The sequence below is a fragment of the Megalops cyprinoides genome, chromosome 20, assembly GCF_013368585.1.
Source record: "Megalops cyprinoides isolate fMegCyp1 chromosome 20, fMegCyp1.pri, whole genome shotgun sequence".
Taxonomy (NCBI): Eukaryota; Metazoa; Chordata; class Actinopteri; order Elopiformes; family Megalopidae; genus Megalops; species Megalops cyprinoides.
Window position 1 is genome coordinate 22,259,651 of NC_050602.1, and position 15,460 is coordinate 22,275,110.

Consider the following 15,460-nt stretch of genomic DNA (forward strand, 5'->3'; position numbering starts at 1 on the left):
GTAAAGTGCTTTATACCCGAATTTGTAATACAAGGCTGGAACAATTATGTTGCTCTCTCTGGTATTCAATTCACAACAGAATTTCGCGACACACGTCTGTTGCCTGGAAGTTGAGAATTGTACTGCGTGCAGGAACTTTGTAACGACCATTCTCCACTTCGGGTTTTCCAGCTAGCGACGTTAGCAATTGACGGATTTTGGCTTTCCTAGGTGAAATAGAGCTAGAGGGGCAAGAAACGATGGAGACTTGCATTTATTCCGTTAATTGCACGACTGTTACTAACACATACGCATTAATAATGTATTATTTATTAGATAACAAACTTAAACATTGTAACTTGTATTGTAAAAAGTGTGCGTTCAGTTGTTATCCTCAAACTTTGGAAGAGTGCTAGAGGCAGGGACAGGTGTCACGCGTGTCACCTAGACCTATACATATTTTTCTAGATATAATTGCACGTGTCCGAATTGCTTTAATTGTTGTTACAGAAATTGACAGACAGTTCTTCACTCAATGAAGTCGTAAAAACGTGCCCCGAGGGTCTTCGAATCGTCAGTTTACTCGAAAGGCCATTTTTGCCTGCATACGATCACGCCTACAACAAACACAACATTTCAAGATTTTCATTTAGAGTAGGCTACTTAGTTACCGCCTCCCGGAAACACCATTTATTGGTTTGTCTTGGTCGCGTCAGACACGATGCTTCAGATAGTGCCTTAATGTTTCTGAACAACGGACCACTTATACCATTCTGAACAATACACCATTTGAAAGTGCCTCATTTATGTTTTGAGTTTATTCACAATATGTTAAAGCACAAAAAAAATCTGCTAATTTACTACAAAAATGCATATCATCATTCACTAACCCACCAACATCATGTTGGATATGAATTGTTTAATAATAAAGAACAAATACATGTAAATACCAAAGTTTACTTTTCGATCTGGAATTAGTCTTGAAGATTACACCATCACACCCGACGTGGATCAAGACGGACAGATCTCGTGGGACGTTATTTTTAAGTGTGTATTTTTCAATTTATCTTTTAATTCTCCTCGCCTCCTCTGATAGCTCACGCTGAGAGGACTTGCGCCTTCTGTCTGCTGTAACCTCATGTCTGAGGCGTTCCGCTGCCATGGAACAGCTGCCGAACTGAGACCACCTTCCGGCTTTCCAGGCCGCGCCTCCCACGCGGCCGTTTATTCCCACCGTCAGAGAGTCTGAATATGCACAAAACCACGAAGAGAATTATCGCTGTTATAGGGCATTACCACGGATCTTAATCCAGTTCCATATGTCAAATTTATTATTATTATTATTATTATTATTATTATTATTATTAGGCCTGCCATTATTATCATTAGGCCTATTATTATTATTATTATTATTATTATTAGTAGTAGTAGTATTATTATTACGTCAGCAGTCGTAGTAGTAGAAGCGGCAGCAGCCACAACAACAGCAGTACAACTACCAGTATTGCTGTTGCCATTACTGCTGCCGGTACTGCATTATTAGGACGGATTAAGGCTGCGTTCTTCATAATCTTTTTATACTGCATTTTAAGATTTAAAAATAAATCAAGGCTGTATCAGGCCTCAGTGCCGGTAAAAAAATAAAGTTTTTATTGTTGTTACAGAATTGCAGTCATAGAGTGAATAATTCAAGCAGTCGGAGGAAGAAGGTAGACTTTTTTTCTTATTTTTCAGCAGGTTGTCGTAATTGCAGAACTTAAATAAAAAAGGCTTAAACATGTTTTAAACCTGCACGTGTTACGTTGGCAGGTGTGGATGCAAATGGATGTACAAATAAATATTTTACTCAGTCCTTTATAATGTAGCCTCTATGTGCATGCCAGAGCCATCAAAGAAAAAAGACCTTGGGGTCGAGTGCAAAGCTATAGCAGACCGTCTTCCTCGTCTTAAACAGTAATAGAACAGTCTCGGAGATTCGCTTTGTATGATACCCTCTTTATTCGACCCATATTCTTTCAATCTCATAAACTTTTCCAAAGTATTTGTTAGTATCATAATTGTATTTCTACAAAAAAAAGAAAATAGAAAAGAAATAAGAATAAGACGCACTGGAACAATTCTCTTTACTGTTTTGCTATTTTGTTTACAGTTCTTAGTTTGCTGGAACTGATTAAATATCACCTCTTACCATCGCTCTTGAAAAACTGTCTTTGAATAGACTTTTTAAAAAGTACTTTTAAGTTCGTCCCAGCGCTCCACGTAAGTTTCGTGCGCTTGCCATTTGGTGCTGTCGATGCTGTTCGGCGGTTTCAAATGTTTATCGAGCCTGCGGCGTGCCAGGAACGGGATTAGCCAGGGGATTCAATGCCGGTTGCCCCCCAGGTCCAAGACCGTGGATGAGAACCCTGGGGACCAGAGGCCTCTGCATGCCCGGGTGCGGAGCCGGCGGAGTCCGGTACATACTGCTGTACATAGCTGCAGCTGCGGCGGCCGCAGTGGTGCTGTCCATGCTTCCCAGCAGGTTCGGGTGGTAGAAGTACGGTGACGGGAACATTCTTTGAAGAGCGGAATAATTTCCAGCTTCGGCCAAAAGCTCCAAACCGACAGCGGTCTGTCTCTTCCACTTTGTCCTGAAATAAGATCAAAATACAGCAAATCAATTATTTAAGTGGTTCGGAGACCGTGAATTCCCCTAGCCCTATTTAATTGGGGGGGCGGTAATCACTTGGAGCAGAATTTGGTAGCTCTTTGCATTTGGACTAAAGAAAGGTATAAGCCCGAAAACCGAGAGTATTGTAAATCCTTTTAAAACTAGCTTACTTCACTTACAAAACAATCGATACAATTAAATCCGTTCTTAAGTCGAATTTATCCTGTGTTGATTTTTGAGCTCTTTACTTTGTTCATAAGCCCGAAGCCAGGTCATCATACATTACTGACTTCAGTATTTTTAAATGGGTCTTTTCAGCGACAAAAATAACAGTGCCAATCACTGTTTTATTCTTTTAGCCCAAAACCCTAGCCTGTTAAAGTTTTAGCTTATAACCGAATTCACACTCTTTGTAAACGTAATCAAAATATACACATAGGCCTATTTTCCATATATTTTCACAATTTTTTGTTTATGCTTTAACGTCGCACTTGTTATTTTTGTATCGAATTACCTGCAGGGCATGTATCGTATATGACCCAGTTTCAGTTGTGATAGATTATCTTGACATGGGACAAAGCTAAATGTTTTGGATGCATATAGGCATGCATTCCCCCGAATTCTCCTGGAGTTGTTTACAGACATGTTTGATGGCGATCATCGGTGGCTGAAGCACATTAACAGGTTAAAGTGGTAGCACTATGCATAAATTGGAAGTGGCTGAAATACGCTGAATTAATACGACCATTATGTACTTATGAGAACGAAATACACTAACAACAATAAACTACTATTATACCACTACTATTACTAATCCTAATAATTATTATAAAAATGATAGTGGGCTAAATGAATTCACCGAATGATAGGTGTCACGTACCGTCGGTTCTGATACCAGGTTTTGACTTGTGTGTCGGTCAGGTTTAGAGCCGCTGCCAGGTCCATGCGATCCTGCACGCTGAGGTATTTCTGGCGCTCGAAGCTGCGCTCCAGCTGGTTGAGCTGGTTGTCGGAAAAGGCCGTCCGTGCTTTTCGAGGTTTTTTAGCGCGAATCGGAGGACTTTCTCTGCTACTTGAAATCTCTCTGTCTCCCTCTTCCTTTGTTCCTGAATAAAGAAAAGGAAGAATTCATACACATATTTAGATTGACTGGTCAACAAATTTTATTGTCCCAAACTCACTGCCAAAATCGACATAAAATCATTTAATAGGCTACATAAATAGTGAATAGAAATAGCAAAACAGGGTTGCATTCAGGCTAACACAATTCGTTTTGTTTTCCACATGGAGTAATAAACAGCCTATTACACATTTTTGTCGATTCATACACGTTTTTCGTTTTCAGCAGCTGCAAAACTCTTAATAACTTACAAGCTATATACAATCAATTTAACAAGCAAAATCCTTGAAGTCATTGTTCAAAGTAAAATTAAAATGCAGTTAGTTGTGGGAAACGGTGCACCGATTTATTTCAGAGGCTTCATGTCCATCGTCATTGGGGCCAAAGGCACCCTCAGATTAGTACTGAATGTCCCAAAATCATGCAACTTAAATATTTTCATTTACATTTTGGTCAAATGCGTCTTGATATATTATATTTATATTGCATGTGAGGAAGATGGAAGAACGTAGTGCGGTAGGTACTTTTTTCGGGGTAGGGTGGGGGCGATGGTGATGGTGGTGGTGGTGGTGGGGGGGTACCACTATTATTCCATTCAAAATAAGAATAATCTTCTCCAGCGGCCCCACCTTTTCACACGCTTGAATAGGAAAGTCGCACTTGACAGTTTAGGCTGAGAACAGATTTTGATATCTCACATCGAAAGCATTTGATCAATTATCTTGGGCCCAGAGGTTTAACGGTTTTCGCTACAAATTAAGATGATATACGCACTGAAATATTTGTGAGCGTTTCCGTTACGAGGCACATTGGCATCGCACGCGTTTGCGTCGATTGTCGTCTATTTGGCTATTTAGATAACTGTGCTATGAATGTATTTTAAGACCATACGAGCATCCAACAATTGTGGTAATGGAGGTTGCATGATCTGTGCTAGTTCGTGAGAAAACCATGCTATTTCTTAGCTATATTTCTTCGTCAGGATAGATATGTTCTGACGAGATAAAAAAAAAGTATACATCTATATGTCACTTAACAATATCGAGTAGGTTATCATTTACATGTAAAAGCACATGTGAAACCCTCTTGTCGTAAAATTAAAATAAAATGAACATCTGACTGTGTCCGCAAAGCTGTCTTACTCGAGAAATAACGACAAATAACACTTATATAAAGCATATGAAGAGGTAGCCCCGGGTAAACTAATGATCATTGCAAGGCAATCGAAAAGACCCAGTCGGTGGTTGAGAAGGGAAGAACCATGCCCAATTCAACCTATGCAAAGATACAAAACAGGAAGGAACACTGCCACATTTGAATTGATCTACCTATATTAAATGTAGATTGATGTAACACGTCATTGCAGAATAAACAGTTGCATGATTGCATTGACTGGTATATTCATGAATTACCGATGGTTTTAAATTCATTGCATGAAATACAAATATCCCCGGATACACTACTGTTGAATATGTATCAAATCGTTGTCTAATTGTCGCTGTTGTTATTGTTCTTGCTGTCTTATACCAAATTATGGGTGCTGCCATCACAGGGCTGAAACCTAAGAAAATCAAATCAAATTAAAATCAAATGTATCAAATGTGCTAGCAAACAGTTATAGTTGTTACAAAGTTCTATTCATATAATAATTGAAACAATCGGCAAAGATTGGGTGGGTAATCAAAACTGGGAATTCTTGAGATTTAACTATTTTTTTGTAATGAGTTTAAATAAAACTAATCACAAAATAAGTCTGTTAATGTGTGTTTTATGTAAGTGTGTGAATGAAATATCAAGGATGGAGAGAATGGACAACAGGAGCCAATACAAGCAAGTGATTTTGACCACACTTCCACACGAGGGACCTTGCTACGGGCCTAAATTGTAGACCGACACATGAAAACCGAGGGGGAACAGACATACGGATCAACAAACAGCTGTGGGTTGGTAGATCACATCCAGCATTCACCGATACGAAACTTGCTTGTCAACTTTATTTTTTTCCGATGAGAAGATAGGAAATCGATATGCCAGTTCGTGTCAATGATTTTGTGGCACTCCGTGGAACCTCGCGGTGGGAAGAACAATAATCTCCCTGACCCGCCAGGGAGGCTCGCGCTTGGAAAAGTCGCCACATAGGTTTCTCGCCGATTTTGGTTCTGTTTATGTTACGGGTTTACCAGTATAGAAGACAACATAAGACAGCAACATTCGTGCCAGATGTACATTTACATATGCACAACAAATGCAATTTATAAATAAGTAATGTCCAATTTAGGCTAAATTGAATAACAGTTTATAGTGTACTGCTGATATTCCCAACTATATTTTGTATCTATTTACCCTGTGGACATCTTCATCCAAGGTGAATTTTATCTTATATTTTACATGGAACTGTGAATTATTTACTGAAGTAATTTCTATCATAAATGTAAAATTAATCTTAAAAATTGCAATAGATTCTGAATAGATGAATAAATATACATACAATTCTTGGCAATAATAATAATAATACATGACTGATACATTTAAATCGTCATGTGCATGATTTTTTTTTTAAATGCATTTGACACAGGTTACATGCTTAAGCACGTTTTATTTATACATTAATTTTAAATATCATTTGATCAAGATACGCAATACTTACAACTGCACACAGAATTTGGATTTAAATGCAACCCAGTATTTTTATGTCAATCAACAAACATTTTAGAATGTAGTCTGTAAAAGACAAGACATTGCATAAATTTTGGCTTACCGTTAAATTTCAGGTCGTTTTGAACGTCGTTTTGTTTGTCCAGCTCGATCTTATCGTCGTGCTCTAATTTTGGCCTGAAGCCGTCGGTTGCAAAGATCTCGGGTTTTGGAGTGTGGTGCGGCGATGACACGCTCGTGCTGTACGGCGCGCAGGCGGCCAGTGGCTTGCTGTCGCCCAGAATGTCTTTGATTAAAAAGGAAGAGGTGACAGTCCTCGGGGCAGAGCCGACTGCTCCGGGCTGCGGAGGCGGAGGCGAGAGCTGCAAAGTTTGCTGCTGATTGTGAAGATGGTGGTGATGCTGAAGGCTATCCTGGAGCAGATGGGCTTCGGCGTGCTCCATGGTGACCGAAATGGGGGACGAGGGAGTAGTTCCCACAGTGTCGATCTCCGAACATGGTGATGGCGTGGCCTGGCTCCTGAAATCCGCGCTCCTGCTGTCGCCAAGACGAAAATCTCCGTTCATTAGAACCGGGCTTCCACAGCTGGGGTTGTTGGATAAAATAGTGTCTATTCCAAAATTCGACCCGTTAGATGCTTCCATAGTAAGCAAAATAAAAATGTTGCAATTAAGTGGTCTTCATCACAAACTTTAAAATGTTAAAATCCCCCATGAGTTTCAGAAAAGCAAAGGTAAAAGATGAAAATCACCAATATTGTAAAATAAATAAATAAAGATAATAAAGCAATGAAGCAAAAAAAAATGTTATTCGCTCTGTTTTATAAACGACGAGAACGGTCCAGAAATTCGACACATTCAATATGAAATCTGTAAAGCCGTATAGTCCATGTCCTTTAAACCCGGTAAATTAATTCTTATCTGAAGTCGAGGTGTAGAGAGATCCTTAGGAATGACTCTTCGATACCACGCTTGTAATCGTGGAGATGCCCTACAAATACGGCCTACGCTGACGTCATGGCATTGCAAAGAAGACACTTTTTTTGCTCCGTTATTGTGATGCACCGCCCGTTCTACCCTTCTATTCTGTCATTGGTTTCAGCGTGACCTTATCATCACTTAACCAATCAAAGCGTTGCTAATTTGTCTTCAATTTCGAGCCAGCTATCGAATCGTGAATGCCCTTGTTTAACAACTTAAGCGGCTACCTTGTAGCTCTGGCTTCGTGAAAGGGAAAACAAGGCTGGAAAAGGTGTTTACCTTATAATCTGGTGACGAACTATTAAGAACAGTAACATGAAAACACTCAACACTTCATCCAGTTTGGAATTACATGTCATTGTATTGCCATATGCCAGTTATTGGTTTTGCTCATGATATTTGTTGCCATATAATTTTCGTAAAGCCGTTCTAAATGTTTTGATTTCATTGTTATATTTTGGGAAAATGCAGTTTTTGTGCATACTTTTACTCAGGTGAAGGTTTATGGCATTTTAGATATACTCTTTTAACACAATAAAATGAACTTCTTCCGCTTAGGCTAAATGTTTTAAGTTGTAGTAGCGAAATAACCAAGCACCAATTTTAAAAAATAAAATAAAATAGGACGGTATATCGCGTAGCGGTGCCTTTTGCGCAATTCTCATATGCTTAGACGAATGCTATCTTTTTCAAATACAAACTTGCCAAATTAGATTTTAAAATATGGTATCACAAAGATAAACGGGGTCATCAGCTTGCCAGCTGTGGAAGTTCTCGTAGCTCTTGTTGATTGTTTGAGGTTTGGCAACGTAATTTCTCAATTTGCACAGGCTACCGTTATTTACACATGCGCGCGTAAATGAATGTATTTCTTCGCCGTCTACTTGGGCAGTTGAACCGGAATGCGACTGCGTTCTGTAAGTTAACACAAAATTTCCGTCGGACAATGTTGAAGGGTTCGGCCATTGACCGCATTATCTCCCTCAGATTTGCTGTGATTTACCAAGGATCTTGTTGTAACTGCCGGTCCTCCTTAACTCCTCTCTGCCCTCTCAAGCTGAAGCTCACGTTTAATACAGACTGGTGTGGAGTAGTTCAGGTTAGGAGTTATGAGGTTATGTTTTGGAATTTACGTCTTTTGAAATTTTATTTTAGAGCTCTTTATTTTACAGATAAATTAACAACCTGAAATCAGCTAAAATAGTGTCACTTATTTCATTCGAGCTAATTCGATATTGTGCAGATTTTTTTATAACATTTTTTTATGTTGTTGTTGTTGTTGTTGTTTTTGTTATTGTAACAATCATTTTAATTGTTTAACAATTAGTATCAGTTATGAATATTAACATTATTTCTTGGAATTGCTAGCCTTATTGTTATTATTATTATTATTATTATTATTATTATTATTATTATTATTATTATTATTATTATTATTAGCCTAATAGTTCAATTTGGGACTATGCTACAGCGAATGCTCTACTGCAATAAATAACTTATATTAAAAATGAGATAAATCTGTTTTGTATATGAATGTGAATGAAGCCTAGAAACCAGCGGTTCAATACTTTATCCACTATTAATAAAACATTTTCATTTGCAATTCTGAAAACGGCTTAAACCGAACGTGGTCGACGATCATCGATCATGTTTCAGTCTTATGAATATCATTGACAGCGGCAAAAAAAGAAACTCAATGAAAGTTTTTCACAGATGCAGACAGATATCGATGCATCCGACAAGATTTTTTGTTTCCATCAAATATTTACTATTGTTTGACTCATCTGACATAATTTGGGTTCAGATTTCTGAGTATACGTATTTATATTTTGTGTATGCGCCATCAATATGTTACATGTTTTATCCCTTCCAGAGTTTGTCATCTTTCACACAATCGGTTGAAAAATGAAATAGAATAATTTGGCGGAGCTGCACGTGACTGCTCATTTACAACGTAATTTAAAAAGGCAATGCGCCGCAATTGCGATAGGCGAAACAATAAGTTGTATTCTTTAAATGCAATATTTTATTCATGCCAGCGAGTGGACTAATTAAGCACGATATGTAAAACCACAATAAATCGTTGATTAAAAAACAAGTAAGTAGTCTACAGACGCTTTGTTAATAGAAAACAATTCTCAACAGGGAATCTTTTGACATCCCGGTGCCTGAATAGATGAAAAGTAGGTGAAATTCATATAGGCTAATACCTACATGATATGGCACGGAATATACTCTCGACGCGATAAAGAACTGGTTAGTGAAATCGTGTTGGGCAGCCGAACGAAGAGTATGCATAAAGCCAGGTCTACCACAGCACAGACTCTATCCACAGGGCGGCGACAAAGTAATCTAACCGTGATTTCCAGAGTCTTGCGTTTTCATGCACGGCGCAACGTTTTTTTAACACACAATTTATCAATAGTCAGTCATGTGCAATGCCAGTTACAGTTTATTGACTTCCTGGTTCTGCAGAACAGGGGACATTTGTTTTCATCATGTTTATTTTGAGACTACAGTGTTTAACTACGACCCCGGCGATGTACTTTCAAACTGAACGAACTGCGTTGTAAGTGTGCAAGAAGGTGGTGCAATTCGTGAAGGTCAGCGGTGGGAAACACCAGACGCTGAATAGAAAAAAATGTAATTCATAACAAGATGCACAATTAACGGACTTGCAGTCGTTATTTTGTTATTAGTGGTAAAGGCTTCCCCAACAGTTGTTAGCGCAATTCATTCCGAGCTCTCTGGGTTACAAACTGGTCACTGTAAATGCGCACTAAGCAAATACATGATAGCATCAGCGTTAATGAGAGTTTAGATAAAGACGTGGAAATCGGCCATCATCTTCTGTTGTTTTAATAGGCTAACTCATCATAAGGAAATAACAACAAATGACATCAATTGTCAAACATGCCAATCTATGCCATGAAGCCAATTAAGCATGTTCATTAGCATTCATGCAATGTAACATTGCTCTGAGCCATAATCAATCGCTTGATTGGGTTCAGGGTTGTTGCAAGAGCAAAGCGGCTGCTACCAGTTAAAGGTATCATGTTGTTAGCTCTTGCTGATGATCGATGACGTGACCCTGGAAATGTAGTTTGCGCCACATTGATTATTTCCGGCTTTTGTACCGAGGCCGTCGCCGTGCTGTCGGACAGCTGCAGCACGCCATATTGACAAAGAAACAAGTGGCATGAGCTGCGTTAATCACCTTACGCAAAACCGCGTAATAGTCCTATCAAATGTGGAGCTAATTCAATATATTTGATTGATTGGAATTTACGAGTCGATCTGGGAAATGTCACTGATGATTCAGTTATGGAATCAAAAGCGGGAGTTGTTTGAAATCTTTCCCCTCGCGACGGCATAGCCGAAAGCCTCAGCGGCAGTCAGTTTTCACGTGGATAAAGACATGCATATGATACATAATGAAACGTGCAAAATGTAATGTAACATGAGGATAAACTCAATGACATGACATCAAGCATTTTGTCTGCATATTTTCAAAAATACTGTTGGCACCCAATCTCCCAGCTACATATAGGCTAATATGTAGAAAGACTATAAAAATTTGAGTGTATTCATTTTCGAAATGTTTCCTTCGTGGTTTAACACTACCCTACAGTGTGAGATTAACCAAACTCCTTGCAGCACAGAAAATATCAAATCGATGAGAAAGGAAACAGATATTCCAAGTTTAATGAAGTGGAGTTAAGCGGGATAAAAAAGCGGATCAATTAAAAAGAAAAACAAGGATTAAGGAACCTAGTCTGCTGTGAGGCACCTGATCTCCATTTATCGTTACACAAAACAATACAAAAGAACAAACACCTCGTGCCCAGCTAATTCGTCACCCATCAGGTGAGACGCTGTATAACCGCCGTTGCATTAGCAGTAAGAAGCCTGAGGGAGAGACGCGCCAAAACACACCTGATCTAATTATTGGGCCTGCGATCTGAGCATTATTTTATCATCCGTTTGATGTGAGACACATGAAATTCAACACACTCCATTGAGTCCCACTCAGTTTTTGACAGTGAAATACTCCAAATAACGATACCTACACTAAATAAATCCAGACTGTAGGCATATTCCGCTTGTGTTTTACAATATAATGTGACGTTATTCGCGCCAAGCATTAAACGTTCTCTGAGCTCTTGATGGGTCTCTGACGCTAAAGACGCTTTCACTGTGATTTGACATATTAGTAAGGTGATATTAAAATTGTTAAAGTAATTTTTGAGGAGGTATTAGATGAGTAGTTTTATATCTGTCTACATTTACATTTTGTAATAAAACCTGACATTCAAAGATTGTTAATAAGCAGTGCACATTGTTATTTTCGCTATCAAAAGAAACTGGGCCGAAAACAATAATATATCAGATTCATCTTTATGAAGATTGTCTACTTAGTGACACAAATGGATATGGGTGCGTCAGTTAATGTGAAACCCCTGTTCTCTTGATCTTGTAGCTTTTTGTATTCAGTCTGAGTAAATGATCCGCACCGCTCAAGGACCACAAAGCACATCGATTTGTGCCTGTTCAGCCCACAGACTGGCCCCGACAAGGTTGTTCCAACAGTTGTAGAGGTCTGTACAATCGTTTAATCACTAAAGCTGTCAGTCAAACGGGGCTCTCCCCCGCGGCTTCGGGGAGAGTTCCGTAACCGGGGCTCCTCCGTGATCCGTGATTGATCCGTGCTGATGGCGCCGTGAAATAATTACCGCAAAAGTCCTGACGTGCGATTTTTACAACGGGGTTCATCCTTCACAGAGGTAATCGGTGGGAACAGGGGCAAAGGGGGGGGGGGGGGGGGGGGGGGGATGTGGGCGGAGAAAAGAAGGAACATGAAGAACTGAGCACTCTGTCAAATTGTGCAATCAATTTACTTCCACGTCCAGAGACGGCAGACTGCGCCGCACGCTGCAGGCGAGGCCTGGTTTATGTTGCGCTGAAGGTATTATTGACGCTGTCGCAACAGACAGGCTGTTGGACACTAAAATGGGAGACACAATATGCTTACAAGACACATATATTTCAACATCTTTTATTTTGGTTTAGGTAAGATCTGGTATCACGAATAATCTCCAGTGATCAGACTCTTTTGCTGTCGGCCTAGTTAATGCCTTCTATGTTTATCTCATTCACGAGCTGACGCGCCACGCAAATGAAAATGAAATTATCCCCAACTGGTGCTGTGTTTCAAGAAACTACAAAGCTGTCGCGCTCTGTGTACTACGCAGTGGAAGGCATTGTAATTCAATGTCTGCCAACGGGAGGATGAATGTTTAAAGAGCTAATATCAATTTGTAGCATGTTATATCTCCAGCTCCTAAAACATACATTGGCTCCGCTTTTGGAAGACATTAAAAAAACATAACTTTCTCTTATGTCTGACCTAACACTGTTCAGATGTTGACATATGCATAATAATCCTTATGTGTATAATTTTTGGAGCAAAATGTGTGCATTCTTACATGACGGACTCACTGAATGAATCATCTGGGTAAGCTTTCAGAAGACTTCAGAAATTCCTCCACTACAATGAGTGTGAATATGTGCCTGATGGACAGTTATGCTTTCAGTCAATAGGGGTTTCATAAAGAATTATTCTTAAACACAACAGGCACGATTCTCTTATTAAATCCTACATCATTTCGGGTAAACCTTATCAGAATACCATTTTAAACGTTTGTGTTGTATACAAATGAGATATAATATATGAAATAAGTACACGCAAACCTTTACTTGCCTTTTCCATGAAGATAAACGTCAGTGGGGCTTCCCAGTTAGATAAATGAAAAATGAAAAATACATAAGATACCAAACTTAGGTAATTATGAGTTACCAAAATATTCTAAAATTCTGATAAGTGGCATATAGGGTAATTCTTTAAAAATGAGCACTGCTATTGCTGTGGCATAAGTTGCCTTTTTGTAAAAGGAAATTCTCACAGCAAAGTTACCATGAAATAAACAGTGTGAGAAATAATGTTTCTCCATATAAAATATTCGTTCTTGAACTATACAGCAAACATGTGTGTTAAAAATCTGGGAGCTACAAAATAAAGTATCATATGATTATGGATGCATAATAATACATGTTGTGCATTTATAAAAAATAGACCATGCTCTACAAATGTGAGAGCTACAGTGTAAAAGCAATGTAATAATACAACAAAAAAGTGATTTGTATGTATGTAAAAACGATATTAATGCATATAATATGCAAAACAAATTGGAGGTAGTGGGGTGCTCTACGACCTGGGAACAGACTTAAGCCGGGTGTGAGCGCATCCTGGCGCAAATACTCCAAACCGCAAATCGCAAATTGCGAGGGTCTCCCGTAATATGAAAGGCCGTCATTACCTGCCTCTGTCAGGTGTCACAGCAATGAGGATGTTCGGCTGCGGTGGCGCAGACCGCAGGCCCCGACAGTACGCACGTTCCGCACCGCAACACAGGCGCCGCGTCTTTTTCAACACAAACAACTCAGAGGACGACGCGAATCAATCAAGCAAACAGCGCACACGGGACCGTCCGCGCCCCCCCCCGGCGTCGGAACAAGAGAGACGGTGACGGCTGCTAACAAGCTGGGCGGAATGCAACAGCCGATAATGAAAGGCAACAATGCTTTTCGCAGCAGAGACCATAAAGGCGAAATAACCAGCGAGCGAAAGAGGAAGAGAAGAAGAAAAAAAAAAACGAGCGATGATTAAACGATCAAAAGTTGGCAGAGCGAATTCAATGTCACTGCCAGATCCTATGCGCTCATCCTCCCACAAGTGAAAGTTAGGTTTCGAGCGCAGCGTAATTACAGCCGGGCTTGTCAGTCTGACATTAATGCAGCCGGCAGAAATTCTCTAATTGGCCTCTGAGGAGAGAGTGAACCAGAAAATATATTAACATTTTAAAAAAGCATATTTTGCCTAATCCTTTCACTTTCCAACAATATTTGAAGACCTAAGTGCCCCGGGCACCAGAATATAAATGAGCAATTTTGTTTTTGAAGGAAACAGCCAATGAGACAGAAAACATACTAAAGGGAAATCATTACTGTACGAGATGCACCGACAGGTCTGCTTTGCTGACTGGCTGGCCTGTCACTTGGTGTCTGTGTTCCCCAGCTCCACTGAAAAAGACACTTAAACATGAATCCAGAAGTCAAAAGGGGCCTCTTCACTGTTTCATCTAAAAAAAAAACTGACCGGATTGGCGAATGGTAATAACGTTAACAGCCCCTCATCTGCTGCAAAATGTGCTGTCGTCTGCCAGAAAGCGTAGCTGAGGCAACTGTCGCGTGGCGTCAACAGAAGATGGAGTCAAAATGTGGAAACTTAGGGTATGGGCAGGGTGGGGGTGGAGGGGTTTGGGGGGGGAGGTGTATCTGGGTGGGAGACGTCACGGGCGTCCGGCTGATGTGATGTGACCGGATCGGGGGAAACACGGCCTAGCGCAGTCAGGAGCGGTTAGCGGAGCGCCCGTGTGATGGAACAGCTGAGGAGAGCGCTCCGCCGCCGCGGGGCGAATCACACGGGCTGGAAAACACAAAACACAGAGACGGACCCGAGGAAGCCGTCCGGGCCGCATCAAAGGACCGGACCGTCTGACACGGGAAAGGCAGGGAAAACGAGAGTGAAGGGAGACCAGAAAATATCCCATGAACCATCCCTTTAAAGCAGGAATAAACACTCAGAAAAAGAGAGAGAAAACAAGACTACATTCAGTCCAACATTAATAAATGTGTTTTTCATGCAAATTTGAAAAGTATATAATAGACTGTATTTTTGTACGTGTAATGTAATGTAATGTGTGAGTCAGTTGCTAAAGGGGGGTAAAAATATAGGCCATACAGCATTCAGCAAAACGCATAGAATATGCTTTTCAAACACCTTGTCCAAAGCCATCACAGATACGTTATGCCTGGGTTTTGGAATCTGGGAGGAAATGTAAAGGAAATCCAAAGGATGTGGGAGGCACACGCTCATCGGTGATGGCCCAGCTGTGGGTTCCCATTACCAGGTCTGACGTTGATGAGTTCACAATTTTTGCGTCAGGGTTTGAAAAT

General features: G+C 40.1%; 1 protein-coding gene across 1 annotated transcript; it reads right to left on the bottom strand.

The window, feature by feature from the left end:
- Window positions 1–2,178: 2,178 nt before the first annotated feature.
- Window positions 2,179–7,080, bottom strand: LOC118795880 (barH-like 2 homeobox protein). The gene is made up of 3 exons (XM_036554648.1): window positions 6,508–7,080; window positions 3,510–3,735; window positions 2,179–2,609 (listed from the first exon to the last, which is right to left on the bottom strand). Exons 1-3 carry the CDS (start codon window positions 7,046–7,048, stop codon window positions 2,297–2,299), a joined length of 1,080 nt encoding a protein of 359 aa, XP_036410541.1. The 5' UTR covers window positions 7,049–7,080; the 3' UTR covers window positions 2,179–2,296.
- Window positions 7,081–15,460: the final 8,380 nt, after the last annotated feature.

Bases quoted from the DNA above. Each gene is read 5' to 3' on its own strand.
- LOC118795880 (XM_036554648.1), bottom strand. From the start codon at position 7,048: ATGGAAGCATCTAACGGGTCGAATTTTGGAATAGACACTATTTTATCC. The intron at 3,736-6,507 runs GTAAGCCAAAAT...TTCTTTATTCAG, and splicing joins AAACGACCTGAAATTTAACG to GAACAAAGGAAGAGGGAGAC. The intron at 2,610-3,509 runs GTACGTGACACC...ATCTTATTTCAG, and splicing joins ACCTGGTATCAGAACCGACG to GACAAAGTGGAAGAGACAGA.